This window comes from Pseudoliparis swirei, chromosome 8 (assembly GCF_029220125.1).
Source record: "Pseudoliparis swirei isolate HS2019 ecotype Mariana Trench chromosome 8, NWPU_hadal_v1, whole genome shotgun sequence".
NCBI lineage: Eukaryota > Metazoa > Chordata > Actinopteri > Perciformes > Liparidae > Pseudoliparis > Pseudoliparis swirei.
In genome coordinates this window covers 20,420,961-20,441,764 of record NC_079395.1, presented here as the reverse complement: position 1 = coordinate 20,441,764, position 20,804 = coordinate 20,420,961, and the positions used below count along the sequence as shown (strand labels likewise).

The 20,804-nt window shown below is 43.9% G+C and overlaps 1 protein-coding gene across 2 annotated transcripts in view; it reads right to left on the bottom strand.

Moving 5' to 3' along the window:
• pappa2 (pappalysin 2) overlaps positions 1 to 20,804 on the bottom strand; it is a 100,918-nt gene that overhangs the window by 33,078 nt on the left and 47,036 nt on the right. For both annotated transcript variants that reach the window (XM_056420651.1, XM_056420652.1), the window contains 8 exons: positions 17,145 to 17,341; positions 15,058 to 15,165; positions 11,765 to 11,900; positions 11,477 to 11,651; positions 10,768 to 10,833; positions 10,565 to 10,664; positions 8,600 to 8,777; positions 4,377 to 4,590 (listed from right to left, as the gene is read on the bottom strand). In XM_056420651.1, coding sequence (XP_056276626.1) covers positions 4,377 to 4,590; positions 8,600 to 8,777; positions 10,565 to 10,664; positions 10,768 to 10,833; positions 11,477 to 11,651; positions 11,765 to 11,900; positions 15,058 to 15,165; positions 17,145 to 17,341 — 1,174 coding nt within the window. The remainder of the gene's footprint in view (positions 1 to 4,376; positions 4,591 to 8,599; positions 8,778 to 10,564; positions 10,665 to 10,767; positions 10,834 to 11,476; positions 11,652 to 11,764; positions 11,901 to 15,057; positions 15,166 to 17,144; positions 17,342 to 20,804) is intronic.

Genomic DNA, 20,804 nt, shown 5'->3' with positions numbered 1-20,804 from the left:
CCTTTGCCCAGCATCCTTCTTGCTAACGTCCAGTCTCTGGAAAATAAGATGGATGATTTTAGGGCAAGGATCAGATTCCAACGGGACATGCGGATTGTAACATCTTTTGTCTGACGGAAACTTGGCAGACCCAGCTGGTGCCGGATCGAGTCATATGCCCAACCGAGTCCTTCTCTGTTTTCCGTGCAGACAGAACGGAAGAGTCTGGTAAATCTAAGGGTGGAGGGTCTGCTTCATGACGAACAACATGTGGTGCGACCCCAAGAACATTAAGACTCTTTCTCGTTCCTGCTCGCCGAACCTGGAACATCTGACGATCTCATGCCGTCCATTCTACCTTCCCCGGGAGTTCAGCTCGGTCATCACCACAGCTGTCTACATTCCACCACAAGCGGACACCGACGTAGCACTATCGGACCTACATGATGTGTTATGTCGGCATCAGAACAAGTATCCCGACGGCTGTGGTGGTGGCTGGGGACTTTAACAAGGCAAACCTAAAAAAGTCATGCCGAACTTTCACCAGCACATTACGTGTGCTACCAGAGGAAAGAACGTTGGACCACTGCTATACGCCATTCAAGAGAGGCTACAAGGCTGTCTCTCTCCCTCCGTTAGGAAATCAGACCATGCCGCCATGTTTCTGCTTCCGGAGTATAAACAAAGGATCGCGCGGAAGCGGTAGTGACGAGGAACGAATGCGGTGGTCTGACCAATCAGAGGCTGAGCTACAGGACGCTCTGAGTATTGTCGACTGGGACATGATCCAATCCAGTTCCAGTGACGTCAGCGAGTTTGCGGAAGTAGCAATGAGCCTCATAGCAACGCTAACGGACACCATCGTCCCCACGGTAAAAGTTAGGGTCTTTCCTAACCAAAAGCCGTGGGTTGATAGATCCATCCGTGAAGCTGTGAACGCCCGTACTGCTGCCTATAACTCCGGTCTTGTATCCGGCAACATGGACGAGTACAAGGCAGCGGTCTATGGACTGAGGAGGGCGGTGAAGAAGGCCAAGAGGAAGTACCGAGACAGAGTGGAATCACAGATGGAGCAGCGCGACACCAGGCGCCTATGGCAGGGGCTACGGACTATTACAAACTACCAGAGCAGACCCCGCGCAATGGTGAGTGCCGACGCATCCCTAGCGGACGACCTGAACTCATTTTATGCACGGTTTGAGGCTAGCAACAACAGCGCTAGCTCGCCGGCTAACAACAACACCGTTAGCGTAGCCGAGGTGAGTTCTACCGCTGGGGATGAACACACACTCTCTGTGACCGAGCACAGTGTGAGGAGGGCTCTGTTGAGGGTGAACACCAGGAAAGCTGCAGGTCCAGATGGCATATCTGGGCGAGTACTGAAGACCTGTGCTAACCAGCTAGCTCCAGTGTTCACCACAATATTCAACCTCTCCTGGCTGAGTCCGTGGTCCCCGCCTGCTTCAAGAGATCCACTATTGTCCCTGTGCCCAAGAATGCTTCTCCAGCATGTATGAATGACTACCGACCGGTGGGCCTCACCTCGGTGGTCATGAGATGCAGTGAGAGACTGATAAAGGACTACATCTGCGCCTTCCTCCCTTCCTCCATGGACCCGCTGCAGTTTGCTTATCGCCCAAACAGATCCACGGATGATGCTGTCTCCCAGGTACTGCACACCACACTCTCTCATCTGGACAGCCAGAGGGGGCTATGTGAGACTGCTGTTCATTGATTATAGTTCAGCTTTCAACACCATAGTCCCCTCAGACTGGCGGCAAGCTGACTGAGCTGGGACTGAACACCCCCTGTGTGCTTGGATCCTGGACTTCCTGACCGCCAGGCCACAGGTGGTCAGGGTGGGCAGACACACCTCAATCCCTCACCCTGAACACAGGATCCCCCAGGGTTGCGTCCTCAGCCCCTACTGTACTCCCTGTACACACATGACTGTGTGGCCAGGTTCAGCTCAACACCATCATCAAGTTTGCGGATGACACAGTGGTGGTGGGCCTGATCTCCGACAACGACGAGAAGGCCTACCTGGAGGAAGTTGCTGATCTGTCACTCTGGTGCCAGGACAACAGCCTCATCATGAATGTCACCAAAACTAAGGAGCTGATTGTGGACTTTAGGAGGGCACAACAACAGAGGACGTACTCACCACTGGGGATTAACGGGACTACTGTGGAGAGGGTGAGCGGGTATAAATACCTGGGAGTCCACATCACCGAGGATCTGACATGGTCAACGAACACAGACACTCTGGTGAGAAAGGCAAGGCAGCGCATCTACCACCTCAGGCAGCTGAGGAAATTTAAAGTTTCCCAGAGGATCCTTCAGTCCTTCTACTCTGGAGCTGTAGAGAGCGTCCTGACAGGAAGCATCACAGCCTGGTTTGGCAACTGCTCCGCTCAGGACAGGAAGGCTCTGCAGAGAGTAGTGCGTTCGGCTGAGCGCACTATTGGAACTACACTCCGCAGCCTGCAGGACTTGTACACCAGGAGGTGCAGAACCAGAGCCGCAGGATCATGAAGGATCCTCACCACCCCAACAACAGACTGTTTCAGCTGCTGCGGTCAGGCAGGCGCCTCCGTAGTCACGCTGCAAGAACAGAGAGACTGAGACGGAGTTTCTTTCCTCAGGCCATCAGGATTGTGAACTCCGACCTCACCAGGACCCCCACATAGACCCACACAACTGCCCCTCTTAGGCACACACACACACACACACACACACACACTTACTGTAAATATTGTGTTGTTTTTTATTTGTAAATAGTGTGTACTTGTTGCCCTTGCACATTCCTGCTGAGCATTGCCACTTTCATTTCACTGCACACCCTGTGTGTGTATGTGACAAATAAAACATCTTGAATCTTGAATCTTAATGACACGGCAGGACACGTTTTATTGGACCTGAATGTGAGCGAAACTCAACATAGTGTCGCAGGTGTTGGACTAAACCCAAGAATAATATTGCTCTTTTTATATATATATATATTAGGGCTGTCAATCGATTAAAAAAAAGTAACTAATTAATCGCACATTTTGAAATTGCGATTAATTAATCGCGATTAATCGCGATTAAAAGTTAAAAGTTCATTCTTTTTAAAGACCAAACTTCACACAGAGCTGTGTTTCAAAGAGGCTTCTACCTATAAAGTGCCAGCGAGGTATTTAATATTGTGGATGATAAATTGTTTCTTCAGTGAAACATCAGATTAGTAAAAAAAAAGAAGTATATTGAGACCCCATTGGTCCTGTCATCTTTAACACTGAACAGCAGAACCAGTGACCTTGGTGACTGACATTCACATATGTCACGTTAACCCTCTGGAGGCTGGGGGCATTTTATACATTTTACCAAAAAAATTAAATTCACCTTTTAAAGGCGTTTGCATATGACACATACCCACGTGTTATACATCAAACATTCCAGAACAATCTCAGCTCTATTCAATGAGGCTCAGTTGTCCTCGCGTGTTCTCTGCTCTCTGATTGACAGGCTGCTATAGAGCCTCACCCGTGAGGTGGGAGGTCCTTTGTGATTTACTGAGTCTTCATTGGTTGTTTTTTTCCCAAAATGTTGACAGACAAACGGATTGACCAATCACGTTGAAGGTTTCGTGTGACGAGTTCTTTCCGCACCGCGTCACCCGACATGTCGTCCCTCCGTTCCTCTGTGGATCAGAGACGGGAGGAAGGAGGAGCAGGAGGAAACCCGACAGATTCATCCACGAGTTAAACTGATTTATGATCCTTATTTTCGCGGAGAAATAATTGTTTTAAAAACGGAAACAATGTTAAACCGTACTGCCGCGGTTTGACACTCGGTTTGAGTGTAAAAACTTCAACGAACACCGGAAGTAAACAAAGTTGCGTTAATTGCGTTAAAATATTTTAGTGCGTTAACGCGGCCAAATTAATCGCATAGATTAATGCGTTAACGCTGACAGCCCTAATATATATATATATATATATGAAGAACATTGAGGTTTGAGTGTTTATGATGTATTCTTACGCTGTTCCATAAAATCCCTAAATCAAATCAATTCTGCTAATGTTATCAAGCAGTGCGTAACAGAAGTCTTGTAAAAGAGGAAAAGAAGATTCCTTCATTAGAATCCCTGTGTTGGCATTGCACAACCCACAACGTGTGATCCATTGTTCTTGCTGCTGTTCAACAACATTTGTATGTCATTTTGCAGAGAGAAAAAAAAGATATGTAAATCAATCTATATGATAATTCAAGGTGTCAATCATATATATATAGAACCCACTGGAAGGAATCAAAACAGGAGATTATACAAATCTAGCATAGCATTTTTTTTTTTTATGAGTGATGTTAGTATAAATGCCCCTCCAAACACTGCCTCCACGTCTCAAAACACGTACCGTGGCGTCTTCTTCTTGAGACTCCCCGTTACATAGAAGCCCGGGTTGCATTTGTAACGGCAGATGGAGCCGACGTCGTGTCCTGAGGCCACGCAGTCCGCCGTCAGTAGCTTGGCGGCGGGTGTTTCCGGTACCTCAGGACACTCGATCTTACAGTAGGCCTCTGGGAAAGACCACAGGCCGTCCTCCAGACACACCAACCTGTCGCTGTCACCTGAGGGGGGGAAGAGGTTATCAACGGGATTATGGGAATAAAAAACTACTGGCTCGATTTTGTAATGGTGGAAGGATAAGGCTTGGGCAGAAGAAGAGGCTATTGCATTTTGGAGCAGATCCGCTTTATTTTTTACTTATGGAATAAATGGTATCAAATTGGTTTTGTTGATATGCAGTTTGCTATGTCGGTTTGTATTTTAACGCTCCTTAAGTGACCACTAACGAGATTCTCGTCAACTGTTTCTCTATAAAACCCGAGAGATGTTTCTGTGACATACTAACATATTAATATCAAGTAACAAGTCACCAATGTGTAACTGACTTCACAACCTTCAGTGATGTCAGACGTCGTGGTGACGCCACCCGTTGTTTTTTAGAGTGACGTTTTGAAGCCTCGAGTTCTGGGTTCTGGCCGTCGCCATCTTGGTTTTTTGCAACCAGTGAACGGAAGTTACAATATTTTGTAATGTAAAGAAGTGACATCACGGCTTACTGTGATTACCTGCTTATGGTCTTTCTGACTCTCGTGCAAAGTTGGTGCCATTTTGACATGCAAAATGTTACATTTTAATAACTTTTTAATTAACAAGTGAACATCGTACTGTGCAGCAGTGGGGGGGGGCGGGGCTTCAGGGCTCAAGCAAGCAGGGAGACTCTGACTCATTGACAAGTGAGTTTTGTCTCACACCTTATTAAGTTGTTGGATACACAAACTTTAAAGTGTGCCATACTAACTTATGAAATCAATAACATTAACACCTCAAAATACCTCCACTAATTAAATCAACGCTTTACTTTATAATCGCGGTGGTTTGATCAAGGCAAGCGATTAATGCACTAAATTGGATTAATGTTTCCTTTCCAACAGCCAGTACCCACAGTCCCTAACTAGGACTGTGGGTACTGGCTGTGGTATAAGAAGGAGGCCTACTCAAAACAGTTTTTTCAAGGTGGAGCTTTTAATTCTGATATGATGCTGGGTAGTTTAATGAATAATAGAAAAGGCCCCCAAAAGTATAATTTACTCAGCTATTTTGGAGTACAATGAGTTGACAAAGTAACAAAATCCAATACTTTTCCTTCCTAAAACATCATAATACATCTATAGCTGGTTGGCGCCTTTGTAGACGGTCCCACTAAACATTCTGTATCGTACAGTTATGGGGAGACAAGAGGCTTCAGTGTTGCTCAAAAGCTAATCCTCGCTCCGCCTGCATCGCCACACATGATGATGAGGTGGGAATTGCAATCCCCCCTCAACTGTTTACTGTTTTTACTGGGACTATAAAATGTAATGAATCTTTAAAATGGCCTAAAAAAAAATTTGCAAGGCGTTTAAAATGTTGCGCAAGAATTGCAGTGATGAAAATCTATCGTACATTGTGCTCTTCGCAGCCGAGTGACGCCCGGCGGCTTTCCAGCACATTTCTACCAAAACCCCAAAAAAGCCACAAATAGAATTATATCTGTGCATATCTTGTGTTGAATACATGAGTTCTGACTGCTGACTCTACTGCGACGTTGTGCTTGTTCCATCTAATCGCTTCAAGAAGCATCCACTACATTGCGTAACTCCCATTACTAGAAAGGGGGGCAATGCTTCTTTTTTAAATTTTCCTATTTCAGTGTGTAACTATGATTTTGTGCGTGTGTGGCGGTGCTCATAATTACAGGGTGCCACGGCCAATATTTGTTCTGACTCATTATGGTGCAAGTGGTGTTTTAAAAAAAACATTGTGGTCACATCCCAGCGGAGGGAAATTGGGCCAAGTGTGTTTGTGTGTGAGCGGCACGATGACATGTAGATGTTTCTGTCAATGTTCATCGAGTAACTGCAATCCAACACTGACGCTGTTTTAAAAAGTCATAAAGCAAAAGAGGAGAAGAGAGTTTTTGTGGGGGGAAGTTCACCACACTGAGCTGTGACTTTGCAGCAGCAGAGAAGCTCCTCTTTTATGGAACCAGCTTCCACCTTCAGTCCGGGAGGCAGACAAAGTCACCTCATTTAAGAGTAGACTTAAGACTTTCCTCTTTGACAGAGTGTATAGTTAGGGCTGAATCAGGTTCACCTGGTCCAGCCCCTTGATATGCTGCTATAGGCTTATAGGCTGCTGGGGGACGTTTAGGATACACTGAGCACCTCTCTCCTTATGGATGAATTTTCATCTCTCTATTGCACATTACTAACTCTGCTTTCTCCCCGGAGTCCTTTTGACTTCACGTCTCATAGGGTCCGATGACCCTATGAGACGTCATAGATCCTATCTGCCTGATGGATCATCGAGGTCTTGATCGTGGAATATGACTAGTACCAACTATTCATACACTCTGTCAAATTCATTGATTGTGTTGTTACTGTGTTTTAATTTGTGTGTATTCCTTCTGTACACATTACATCTATTGCACCTGTCCATCCTGGAGAGGGGTCCTCCTCTGTTGCTCTCCTGAAGGGTTCTTCCCTTTTTCCCCCCTGAAGGGTTATTTGGGAGTTTTCCCTGATCCGATGTGAGGTTTTGGGACAGGGATGTTGTGGCAGCGGGGGGTGTTTAGGCTCTGCTGCAGAGTGGGTGGAGCGGGGGTGTGGTTCAGGGAACAGTGTCTGATTGTCATCAGCTGGTCTAATACTGGTCTAATTTGTGAAAATGGGCTATACAAATAAACTGAATTGAATTGAATTGAGAAATTGATGGGATTGAAAGGTGTGTCTGACTGAGGATGTTAAAAAAGTCAGTTTGTCAAATGAGGTCCCTCAAATTTGTGGTGATCAGTTTATCTCGTGAACAGAGAGCAGCAGCCAATGAGAACTAACAGTATCTTTATTTTGAGAACTTTATTTCCTTAAACAAATGTGTCTTCTCACGGTTAGTATGAGCACTTTTCTGAAGTTTTTTATATCTATTGTTGGATGTCTGATCAGTGTTCGCACGCAATGCATCCTGGAACATGTAGGCACCAGGGGTGTCATTAGGCCTAATTTAGGGGGGCTTTTTTTTGCTACGTCATTAAATTAAACTATTTCTCAAACAGACACATTATTTATAACTTTAACATGCTACATATGTGCATGCGTTCTGCTTCGTCTTTTTTCTCCCCTTTCAAATTGCAATCCAGTAGAATATCACCATACTTAACGATATAATCCCTGGGCACTAGGACCTTGGGGAGGCTGCTGCGCTGGCTTTCTCACTCTGCCAAGTAACGTCTTGTCAAGCCTGGATTATAGCCAATGAGTTTAGCTCAACGGAACTTGTAAATCCAGGTAGTTACAGAATGTCGGTAGTTGTTAACGATTGTTAGCTGCTTATATTTAGGTTTACTTGAGGCAAATGAATGGGAAGAGATAGAAACTGTCTCCAGTTAACAAGAGTGTGAATGAGCGAATTCGAAGCATTTCTTTTCTTAGCATTACAATATATTTGTGGTGGCTGGGGCGTGATTACGCTCAGCTGTGGAGGTATGTGGAGTAGTGGCTCAGGGAACAGGTGCTGGGAAGAGGCCTAATTGGCCTCAGATGTGGGGAATCAGGTTAATTGTCTCTCTCCTATATTAGCTGCAAGGGAGATGGAGGGACAAGACCGGCAGAGCAGAGCTACAAATAAAGTATCTTGCCAAATGTTACACTACCTGTCTTCATTCCTTGGTGCTAGGGGGAAACCCGGGGAGAGTAACAAGACCTGTTACAATATTATTATTATATTTTGTAATGGTATATTTGACACTGAACTAGTTCATTTTTATCTCAGTGATAGTGTCCAAATGAGCATAAAATATCACTATGACCCTGAAATTCAGCCCCCCCCCCCCCCCAAAATTGTAAAAATATGACAAGGCATAGCGCTCATCTTGGGGCTTAGCCCCCCTTACTTTGAATCCTACGAATGCCTCTGGTAGGCACAATCTACATTTCCCATCAACACTGATTGGACGTCCACATAAAAGCTGGCAAATCTTCCCTAGAACAACCCACAACCAGAACAGAACTACTTGACTGAATTGGGATGGCTTACCTTGTAGTATGGATGGTGATCCGCAGGTGAAGGAGCACTGCTTCCCAAAGGTGGTGCCCCAGGGGCAGCTGAAGATGGCGTGGTAGACGTGAGACTGGTCGGGCGGGCCGCAGTCGACGGGCTGACAGCTGATGACTTGATCCCACGAACCGTGGAAGCACTTCAACTGCGATTCTCTCTAAAGCAAAAGAACTTGTTTGTCTCGTTTCCAAAAGGATTCAAATAAGGAACGAGGGGAAAGAAAGTGACCGACAAACCCTCTCAACATGCCTCATGACATATTCGTATCACGGCAGAATATTCAAGCCTTTGCCTCAACCCTTTGTAATCTTTAGAAGTGATCATTTGGTTTCCCTCATAATCCATAAGAGGTTGGAGTTACCATAGATTTTGAATACAAAGAACAATACAATCACAACTGTTGAGAAAACAAAATGTTACAAAGAGTGGAATAAGTTATTATAGTACCACTTTCGAATTTGTGGAAATTATATATATATATAATTATTTATTTTATGAGATTGAATTGTGCGATGGTTAGTTGGTAGTGTGAAGATAAACTAACCAACGACTGAATATTAAGGAGAGCAGAGATGGGATTATTAGCATGATTAAACTACTGATGAATAACACTAAATCCATCTGCTTATAGGGAAGTGGTTTATGATTGTTGTGCACGAGGCCCTGTTATGACTAGGGTTGGGTACCGAAATCCGGTGCCAATAGGGCAGTCTGGGAGCTCCCTGGCAACTGCTTGTCATCATCGGTCCCCCTGAAAACGTGGAGACCGATGATGACAAGAGCAGCCTTGACTCAGAGCAGTATCATCACGTTAATTACAAGTCTTTTAAGCTAGCTCGCGCGAGCTAGCCTACGAGCTGGCACAAGCTACGAGCTTGGCAGTCTGATATCCGTTTTTAATGTCGTCAATGTCAATCGTCGTTTTATGCTTTTTTTTTCAAGTATTGGTTAAGGCACCGTTTAGGCACTGGTATCGTTTTAAAAGTACCGGTTTAGCACCGGTATTGGAAAGAAAGAAAAAACGATACCCACCCCTAATGACCCATTCATGTCAGAGAGGGTGTTGCTCCTCACTAGCAGATCAAAAGCTGCTCATACCTGCTGTGCATTAAATAGAAAATTGTTTAAAAAAAAAAAAAAAAGTGTGTGACAGCAATGGTCCTATTAGCGTCCTCGGACCGTGACCTCCGGTATTCACTGGGGCGTTTTGCAGCCGAGTGTCAGCTTAGGTGGTTCGGATGCCTCCTGGACACCTCCCTTTAGAGGTTTTCCAGTCACGTCCAACTGGGAGGAGACCCCAGGGAAGACCCTGGACATGCTAGAGCAGCGGTCAGGAACCTTTTTGACTGGGAGAGCCATAAAAGCCAAATATTTCTAAATATATTTCATTGAGAGCCATATAGTATTTTTAACGTATAATTTTAATGCGACTTCTGGTGCTGCATGATGCTACGGGGGGGGGGGGGGGGTGCAGGTGACTTTTTCTTTGCTTCGCCCCAATGCGCGCGCACATGCCGGCATCGGAGCTCTGCACGCGCGAGACGGAGAGCCGAGAAGTGTTAACGCGACACGTAGAGACAGAAGTGAAGTGACATGCTGCTGGTTAGATACGATCAATAACAGACGGCTGTTTAGTTTTAAAAAAGAACAAAGACGTACTCTTTAAGAAAAGGGACCTTACATTACTTCTGCTGTAATATGCGCCTAATCTGAGAATTATTATTTTTTTAACTCAAAATTGTCTGGGAGCCATATGCCGTCACCGGAAGAGCCATATATGGCTCGCGAGCCATAGGTTCCCGACCCCTGCGCTAGAGAGATCATATCCCAGAGGGAAGTCTGGGTCGGCCTGCTGGGTCTGCTGGGTCTGCTGCCCCCGCGACCCGACCCCGGACTAAGCGGATGAGAATGGATGGATGGATAAATATGATGAATATGGTGTACCTGGTGGGGGGGGCGGGATCCCTTGCTGTCGAGGACCGTGATGCTGAACCCGCGGTGACACTGGACCCAGCAGTGAGAGGACTTCCCTCCTCCCGTGCACCTGCGGAGACACGGTGACGTATATCGGTTCTTTCGCTTTTTTTTCTTCCACTATGCTCGCAGAAATTGTTCTGGGGGTTTCATTTCGAGTTGGGGGGGCCTACCTGACCGAGGCGTGCTCCAGCTGGGGGGGTACGCAGCTGTCCAGCTGGCACGGCTGTCGCAAACAGCTGTTTTTCAGGGATGGAGAGGGATGAGAGGCAAGGAGAGGTTAGAGCGAGCAGCTGAAGCCAAATTCAATCTGATTAAAGGAAGGTGTGTTATGGTAGGAGTTCAGCAAAAAAAACATTGCTTATTTGTGCCCACAGTTGCTTTGTGGGTAATACGGGGTGTGCGGTTTTTTAGACAACGAAGAAGAATGTGTAGAATTAAAGAGACCGTTTATCTGCTTCTGCTGCATCTCTTTTCATCCTTATTTTAAATTAAAAAAATTAATTGTCCACAGCGTCCAAAACATACCAATATTTTCACATATATATATATATGTTTATGAATATAAAAAGGTTTGTTTATGAATATAAAAAGATTTATATAAGGTTTCCAATGTATTTTGCAAAACATGATCTTAAATAAATAAACCGTAAACACTAAATGTAAATAATGGCCAACACATCTTGTACATGTTATTTTATATCCACTCGTGATGCTATTAATTATGATAATATTATTTGCCGTTGCATGCAGAAGTACCTCAACTTCAAAACGATTTGTTTTTTAACCTCCGGTTCCCCGTGTGTGTGTGTGTGTGTGTGTGAGCAAGCACGCGTGTGTAGTAGTAGGTAGTTGTGGGAGAGCCCACCCTGTGATGCGCACCCGGTCAGGGCGAAGGAGCTGAAGTGGCAGGACGTCCTCAAGGCCACGCCTCCCACAGCCACCGAGGGGGAGGAGAAGAGGAGGATGACCGAGGCCGTAACGAAGAAGGGTTGCGAGAGGTCATGGGTCACGTTCACCACCAATGGGTTCCGATGGCACGAGAGGTCATGTGTGCCTGGGTGGACGAGAAGGTTTTTAGGAATCCTTTTAGCTTTTGACCTTTTGGTTTGTTTACCTTTTGTTGTCCATATGATTAAATACACACAAATCAATACAAGTAAAAAGTACCGAGTGAGTGGTTCTTCCCAGTCGTGTCGGACAGGAGGATGGTGGCCGTCCTCCGACACTGCTCCCCGGACCACGACCCATCTGAAGCCAGGTACACCAGCACAGAAGCTGCCACTCCAGGATGGACAAATCCCACCTGGGTCAATAAAGAAGAAAAAAAGCGGCAACGATTCGTGTAAATAACCCCCATGGAAGGTTTATTGTTTTGGGTTGATTGCCTGCTTTGTATTTACCTTATAGGTTTTGACACATGCCTCGATGATATTGTATTTTATGAAGAATTTAGAGGCTTTATGCTACTTTCTCTCTCATTGATAAATCAGACTTTTATTTTGAAAATGTAAAAGGAATCGCAGTTTTGTTTCACAATTGAATGTGAACTTGACAGTACGGCTTGGATCTTTGTTACGGACGGATGCGCATTTATATATTTTTAAAAGTATAATAGTTGAATGGACCCGTATGAGGCGTTAAAGCTCTTATTGTGGTGACAAGTTTAATGAATGTATTTTGACCCAAAAGAAGAACAAAAAAGGAGTAAATTCAACAGCAGTAAGTTTCATGCCACTTCATATACAGGAATGTATGGGAGCCCGTTACCACCACTGTGAGAAAAAAATGAGGATCCTGTAAGTCATAATTATGACTGACTATATCATAATTATGACTTACTATATCATAATTCTGAGATAGTAAGTCAAAATTATGAGATAGTGTCTCATGAAATAGTATCTCTTTTTAATGAGATAATAAGTCGAAATAATGAGATAGTATCTCATTATTATGAGATGCTGAGTCATAATTATAAATAAATAAATAAATATAAATATACACTTTTATTAATCCCCAAGGGGAAATTAGTTCTCTGCATTTAACCCATCCTTAGTTATTAAGGAGCAGTGGGCTGCGGTGAAGCGCCCGGGAAGCAACTGGGGGTTCAGTGCCTTGCTCAAGGACACTTCGACTTGCAGCTAATGGGGAGAGCGGGGATCGAACCCACGACCTTGCGGTTGAAGGACGGCCCTCTTACCCCACTGAGCTACAGCCGCCCCCAGATAGTAAGATAGTAAGTCAAAATTATGATATACTAAGTTATTATGATGAGAAAGTATCTCATTATGACTTACAGGATCCTAATTTTGTTCTCAAGGGCTTCCATAGATATCCGTTACAATTTAATTTGTTGGAAGAAAAAAGAAGAATGAAATGAAAATATATCTTGACTTGCCATTGCAAGAAAAATCGAATTTGATAAAAAATTAAGTATCCATGTTATGTTGCTACGTTATGGAAGTTAACGTTCTCACCAAACACAAACAGCGTTTTCCTGGATGAAAGTCCTGTGGTTGTTAAACCAGTCCATCCACCCCTTCTCTACTCTTTGCTAAGTCCCGCCCCCGTAAGACAAATAGGCCAATTGTAGCGCAGCAACGTTCAGCTCCGCCCAGGGTCTGTCTGACGGCTAACCTGCTCTGATGCAAAGATTTTCATACAGTTGTTCATACATTGTCTTTAACTTAATATGTATTATGAGAGGGCAGTTAGTGACTGTTGTATTTCTAAAAAGATGAGAGAGTAGAAGCAAGGGGCGTGGCTTAGCAAAGGCTCTACCACGTTTAGACTGAAGTCCAGTGGCATCACTCTAAGTTGGCCCCGGGCTCTGCTCTCTTCGATGGAACTTCACGACCACCTGATTAGCCGACAGATGGATTTTCTTGAGTATCAGTAAGAAAATACAGTGTGTTATCGCGGAGGCCCTTTCAAGAGTCTTTAGGTCGAAGGCGGCCCTCCAGAGACGTGCCTGGTGCAGAGAACGTCCCTAAAAGAAGCGTAAAGATGACGCCTTCAACGAAGAAGTGGAATTGATGAGGAGACAGAAAAAAAAACAATGTGTGAGCTCGAGCACGGCGGATGTAAGGTTTTTGAAGCAATCGTTCAAATCGACAGCTTGCCTACGCTTAGTTTCAGGGTTCGTACGGTCATGGAAAAACCTGGAAAAGTCATTTTAGAATGGTTATTTCCAGGCCGGGAAAAGTGATTTCAAAAGTTTTGGAAAAGTCATGGAAATTTGTTATATTCATATGTTCATTTACGCAGTTTTATTAAAAGAATAAACATTTATAATATGTAATCTTTTCATCAAACTATTGTCCCTCGTTCATTTGTGTCATTTAAGTTATATCTATTACTCATGTATACACCGAGATTTCACGAAATGTTTGGTCATGGAAATTTGGTGAAAAGTCATGGAAAGGTCATGGAATCCATTGGCCAACGTGTGTATGAACCTTGTAGTCTGAACCTGCAGAGCCAATGGTGGGAACTGTGTCTGTGGAAAGATGACATCACACAACCGTGAGCAAATATGAGAACATAGACACAAAGATAGTCGGGAATGGAGGACTAGGTCCAAAAGACTGCACACGAGCTGGGACATCCCAGAATGTTGGTGCTGCACAGATAGGCATTTAGGAGAAAATCTCTCTCTGCCCATCAATTCTAATGTGTTTGATCATAGGCAAACAATTAGTATGTTGATTTAGGTGATTTGTGATATCATAAATAATTACTTTTTTGTTGTCTTGCTATGCATTGTCTTAAGCCATAATAAAGTGTTAGTATAAATGATGTATTTCTAATGATTTATTTATCAATACAAAAATGATTCCCTCAGATGCCAGAGTTGAAATAACTTATTTGAAGTATTTAATTCTGAAAGACATATCAATTTCATAATGCGTGGTCTTCCCCACTGTTCATCAACCAGTAATGGTCATTATTGAATATTTGTGATGATTAGTAGCCGCTGAGTAAAAGATAGCAAAGAATGCACATGTGTAAACAAAGAATAAGTAGACTGTTAGTCATAATTTGAGTAATCGTACCGATAATTTGCACTCGACCTTTTTCCTGGAAAAAGAGTCATTCAAGTTTTTAAAAAACTAATATAAATGCATTTCTTAGAAGTTTGGGATTGTGCATGTGTGTGTGTGTGTGTGTGTCAAGTGTTAAGCCATGCAGACTGTGTGAGAGGCCCCTTTTTGTAAGTATTGAAAGCTGCTGGAAGCTGCTGAAGATGGAGTAGCGACCTGCAGTCATTCATTGGAGGGGAAACCAGATATGAAACGTACACACACATATACTCGTTTTCCTCCATTGTGGGGCTGGCACTTTTTTCCTCAAATGTGGGTCCCACTCCAGTGGTTCTACCCCTCTGTTAATAATCAAACAAGTTTTTTTTTAAAAGGTCATATATACTAGTGCACAGACACACAACACACACACACACACACCTTTAGCCAGAATGAATGCTCCAGGTCATTTGAGTCGGACTGGGCTGTGCAGGGGAACCAGGCATCTGTGGGCAGCTTCTCCCCCTCCAAGTGCTGGTACCTGCAAAGCTTCACACAGAACAGGAGGAATACATAATTACATGAACCAGTCTATGCGACCTAACCTTAGCTTCCCTTTTAATATGAAAAAAAACTTATTTGTTTCGTTTATTACACCTTTACTCATACAGCGTGAAAAGTCCCGGTGTAGGGGACTCTGTTTGGATCACATAATTCACAGGACTAGTAGGGTGGCTTGCAATATACGTGACCGGGTCCCTTTAAGAGCTGGGAGCGTAACCAGGGCAACAAGGTGGCGTTGAGGGGTTAAAGGTCACGAGTTGTCAGTGTCACGGGGGATTTGTTTGTGTGAGTGGAATAAACGGCCACAGAGGTGTGCAGCCAAAGAAACTAACTTTGTCAGCAGCGTTCATTCCCGCGCTCCTACACCGGGACATTTGCCAGTTCTGAAACACTGGAACCAAAGTGTCTGACACCGAAAGTCCTCCCGTGATGAAGATGGCTTAAATCCTGGCGCTTTTGTTTATTGAAGGTTTTATACGTAGATCAGCAGTTCTGTTTTTAGCTTTCAATGTCGGACATCTGAACGTCTCAACGAAAACTTCCATACATGGAGCGATAGAGACAAAGTAGTAGTGATAATACATATGTAGTAAACTAAAAGTTTGTAAATGATAATGAAGGAATAAATGAATAACACATGAAAAAACAATACAAAATAGAATGATAGAATTAAATATAAATTTGATATAAAAAATTTAAAAAATTGATAATAATATAGAAATAATTAAAACCTAAGTTAAGAATAAGTAAAGATTACAGCAAAATTAAAATACAATTTAAAGTGGAAAACAAATCTTAAGTACAAGGGAGAAGATTAACAATCGGATATTGATTTTTAAAAATGAATTATGTTCTTTTTGTCACGACCCGGAGTTTGTGTCTTGTTTTGTGTCTTATTTTGAAGTCCTTGTGTCATCTGTCTCTCTGTGATTGTCTGCCCTGGTGCTGATTGTTTCCTTCTGTGTGATTGCTAGCCCCGCCCTCATTGTGTCCACCTGTGTCTCATTCCTCGTTGTCCAATCGCCTCCGCCTGCCTGTGTATGTAAACCCTGTTCGGCTCATTCTCAGTGTGGCTTTGTTCTGTTATGTGGTGTCACGGATGTCGCAGCGAGAGAGGACCCAAATGCCGACATAACTTCTGCAAAAACCAATATTTAATCCAACAAACTAGACAGGATGACAAAACACGGACTAAACAGAACGAAGCCACACTGGGAATGAGACGAACAGGGTTTACATACACAGGCAGGCGGAGGTGATTGGACAACGAGGAACGAGACACAGGTGGACACAATGAGGGCGGGGCTAGCAATCACACAGAAGGAAACAATCAGGACCAGGGCAGACAATCACAGGGAGACAGATGACACAAGGACTTCAAAATAAGACAAAAAATAAGACACAAACTCCGGGTCGTGACACTTTTCTGATCTGAGCAGCTTCATTGGCTAATTGCCTTCATTCTTCGACAAATAGTGTTTCACGTAAAACCATTAAAGACTGGATGAAATATTGATTTCAAAGCATAGACCGTTGTATTATAGCCTGCAATTTGACATGGGTTGTATTGATTTTAAAGGACTTGATCTGCACTTTTTTGAAACGACACAGGAGTAGATCAGGCTGGACTACATGGTCGTATGGGGCGACTGTGATTAGCAGGTCCGTCTTCCAATCAGAGGGTTGGCGGTTCAACCCTCGCCCTAGTCGATGTGTCCTTGAGCAAGACACTTAACCCTGAAATGCTCCCTTTAGTTGTGTCTAGTTGTGTATGAATGTAACATGATTGTAAATCACTTTGGATTAAAGCATCAGATAAATGTAATGTAAAATAAATAAATAAACTAAATTCTAATTATAATGTTGTTTCAGAATGGAGCCAGAGCTCCTTACATTGTTGGCCCAGAGTCGAGGGGTTTCCCACGGCGGCCTCCACTGGGGAGTTCATTGTCGCCGCTTCATACCTTGGTGAGTGACGGCTCCCCGGTGGCGGCGTGGGCGGGACATCGGTCGGGGTCCTGGTGGGAAGCGGCGGCGGCGGACGCCCATTGGTCCGTGTAGCCCAGAGGTGTGAAGTAGCCGCAGTCCCGGATGCTGGAGCTGCGCTCGAACTCCTCGCACACGCCGTCGCCGTCGAAGACGTAGCAGCGGCTCGGCTCGCCTTGGGGGGTAGAATGAGACGGGAGGATTTATGAAAGGAAATAAAGCCTGGTTTCCTAATCTGGCACTCTCATCCCCCCATGCTGTTACCCTCCCACCCAAGTCTACTTGTCAGTGAACCATATTTGAGCAGATCTACTTTGTGTTTTCATTGGCCGCTCGCAACGTCAGCCACGTCAACGCCACCATATCTGACTCTCTCCATGATGTCAACAGGCTGTTAAATCAAAAGAACTGAACTTTGACTTCAATTAATTATTGAAGATCACAACCATTATTTTTGGTTCAAGCTAACGTGGCCAGTTAGTGTAGTCCCAAAGGCGCCTCAGTAACCCATAATCATAAATCACCAACCAACAACAGCAGCATTAAATAACAGAGAGATTATTCAAAGTTCTGTTCATGTCGACTACAAAACAAAACAACAGACAAGAAGGTATTTATGTTGCTATTATTATTACGTCTGCTTTTTTAAATATAATTTCTATCGACTTTTATCACCCCCAATGTACCGGAGTAACATCTAATACAACATGATTCGCTTATTTTCACCCCCAAAAAAATACATGTGTTGACAGGAAAACTAAGACCGCCAATTAGTTGACCGGTTGATTCCTTGGGTGTTGACGGACAGATGCGCTCGGCTGGAGATGTTTCTGCATGACTCCCTTTATCTGCAGAGAGGATGTTGATCTCTGCTCACAGGGAGGTTAAATACTGATGTTTAGTCGTGGCCCTCGGCAGGGGCGGCCCTCGCACATTTGGCGCTATAGACGAGCTTCACTCGTGGCGCACCCCCCCCCCCCCCCAATACATTTAAAGCGATTTTGCACGAAAACGGAATTGCCAGCAAAAAAATATATATATTATTTTTTTTCTTTTTGCTGGGCGCATTTTGTTGCCCTCTGAATGGCGCCCTAGGTGGCCGCCTATACCGCCTGTAGGAAAAACCGCCCCTGGCCCTCGGGGTCTGATGCAGGTTTTAAATGGCTTTTTTTAAACTCCAGAATATGGCCTGGGCCTACTTGTAATACATTTCACATCCAAATCTTACGCTGCATTCACACCAAAAGCATTGCCAATTTTTTTACGCGAGTAGATCCCATGCAAAGTCCATGTACAGACGCGAATTGCACCACATTGGGCCGGACGGTGAGTTGAGAAAGCCAATCAGCGTTGAGATGCTCCGCCGAAGGTCACAGAGCTGTGTGAGCCGATGGATGATGTTATGTATAAATATATAGATGTACACATGTTATTCAATTCAGTTTATTTTGTATAGCCCTTTCTCACAAATTACAAATTTGCCTCAGAGGGCTTTACAAACTGCACACATAGACATCCCTGACCTTTGACCTCACATCGGATCAGGAAAAACTACCAAAAAACCCTTTCACAGGGAAAAAAGGAAAGAAACCTTCAGGAGAGCAACAGAGGAGGATCCCTCTCCAGGATGGACAGAACAATAGATGTCATGTGACCAGAAGGAATCATTACAGAGTTACAACACATTCAATGAATATGACAGAGTGTATAAATAGTTGGTAGTAGGCATGGACCACGATCCAGACCTCCATGATCCATCAGGCAGATAGAGGTAGAGAGGAGGAGTGGGCGGGGCATCAGCCCCAGCCAGGTCCAATGGACCCAATTAGACGTAAAGTCACAAGGACTCCGGAGAGGAAGCGGAGTTCATAATGTGTAATGGAGAGATGAAAATTCATCCATAAGCAGAGAGAGAAGAGGAGATAGGTGCTCACTGTATCCTAAACATCCCCCAGCAGCTTTGTAAAAAAACTTCAGTTTTGTCAGAGTTTAACATCAAGAAGTTGCAGGTCATCCATGTTTTTATGTCTTTAAGACATGCTTGAATTGTACTAAGCTGGATGGACTCCTCTGGTTTGATCGGTAGATATAATTGAGTATCATCTGCATAACTGTAAGACTCTGTTCTGTGTCTCCTCTGTGTCTTCTCTGTGTCTCCTCTCTACTTGATTGTTTCATTCCCTGCACCTGCCCTCAGCCACGCCTGTCTCCTTGATTGTCTCTGCCTGCCTGCCCTGATTTCCGATCCTCTGCCTGCCTTTTTGGACCTTGTATTTTTTTGTAACCTTTTTGGCTTCAGTAAAGAGTAATTTGTGTTATCCACACCGAGTCCTGTTCGTTCCTTTGCACATAAGCTCTTGCCCCTCGCTACCCGTGGTGCGAACCGTGACAATAACGATGAAAGTTTATGGAGTGTTTCCTGATAATATTGCCCAAAGGAAGCATATATAAGGTAAATACAATTGGTCAAACCACAGATCCTTGGGGATGTCCGTGACTAACGTTGGTGGTCATCAACGGTTCATCTTTTACAACTACAAATTGAGAACGATCTGATAAATAGGATTTAAACCAACTAGGTGCTGTTATGAACCCAGACATGAGGGCGTGAGATGTTCCGACGTTCGTGGGTTGCCTCAACAAGTATAAAGCAGGAATAGTGGTTATTTTTCCCGTGGTGGATGGCGGAAATGATAACTGTTACTACGGAGTAAAGCCACAGAAATAAGCCACGGCCCCTCTAAGACGCGAATGGCGTGAATGGCGCTAATGACGCGAATGGTGCGAAAAGCCACAAATGGTCAAGCAAGTGAACGCAACATCAACTTCCTTGCAAACAAACCAATATTTTATTATTTATGCTTGTTTTAACGTTACTTATTGACGTTTACAAAAGGCCTTATCATATTTCGGGTGTCCACTAAAGCTATAGCTTAGAGCTATGAATTAAGTTAAATCCAGTTGATAAGCAGCAGATACACGGAACATTTTGATTTTCTTGCGGGGAACTGGTTTAACCTACACAACTAAAGCTACGGAAAAAACGTGATTATTGTAACCCGAACCACAATCTCTTACTAACCAATTACTAATCCTATGTGAAGCCAAAAGTCCTGACCTTGATCCCCCATTTCATTAGTTTTTTTCTGCTTTGGTCAAACTAGTTTTTCTAAGATCTCTAAGTTTTTGACTTGATTTTGTTAAATTTGGACGTTCGCAGTCCAAAAACAACGTTATAGTGCAAAAGATGTGACGGGTTGTGCTCATTTGCCAGAAGTATCAAAGTGTAAAAACTTTACTGTGAATATAATTAATGATCCTTTAATGGAAGCAGGACACAGTGACACAGTTGCACCTGAGCTATGAGCAATGAATATAAGAGCAATAGAGTAAGGGCATGACATAATGTGCAACACAAGGCAACAGCGTGTAATGTAGTAGCTATTTGTGAAGAAAACATTGGAGGCACTTTGAAGGCTTTTCAATTCAAAGTCTGCGTATCTAAAGAGAGACGACATGACAATCCTTGACTTAAAGTGAAGACCATCTGTTTTGGATCTGAGGTCTGCAATGCTGTAATCATATTGTGCAATTCAACCTTCATTTAATCAGGCAGTTAAAAGGACAAGTCATAGAAT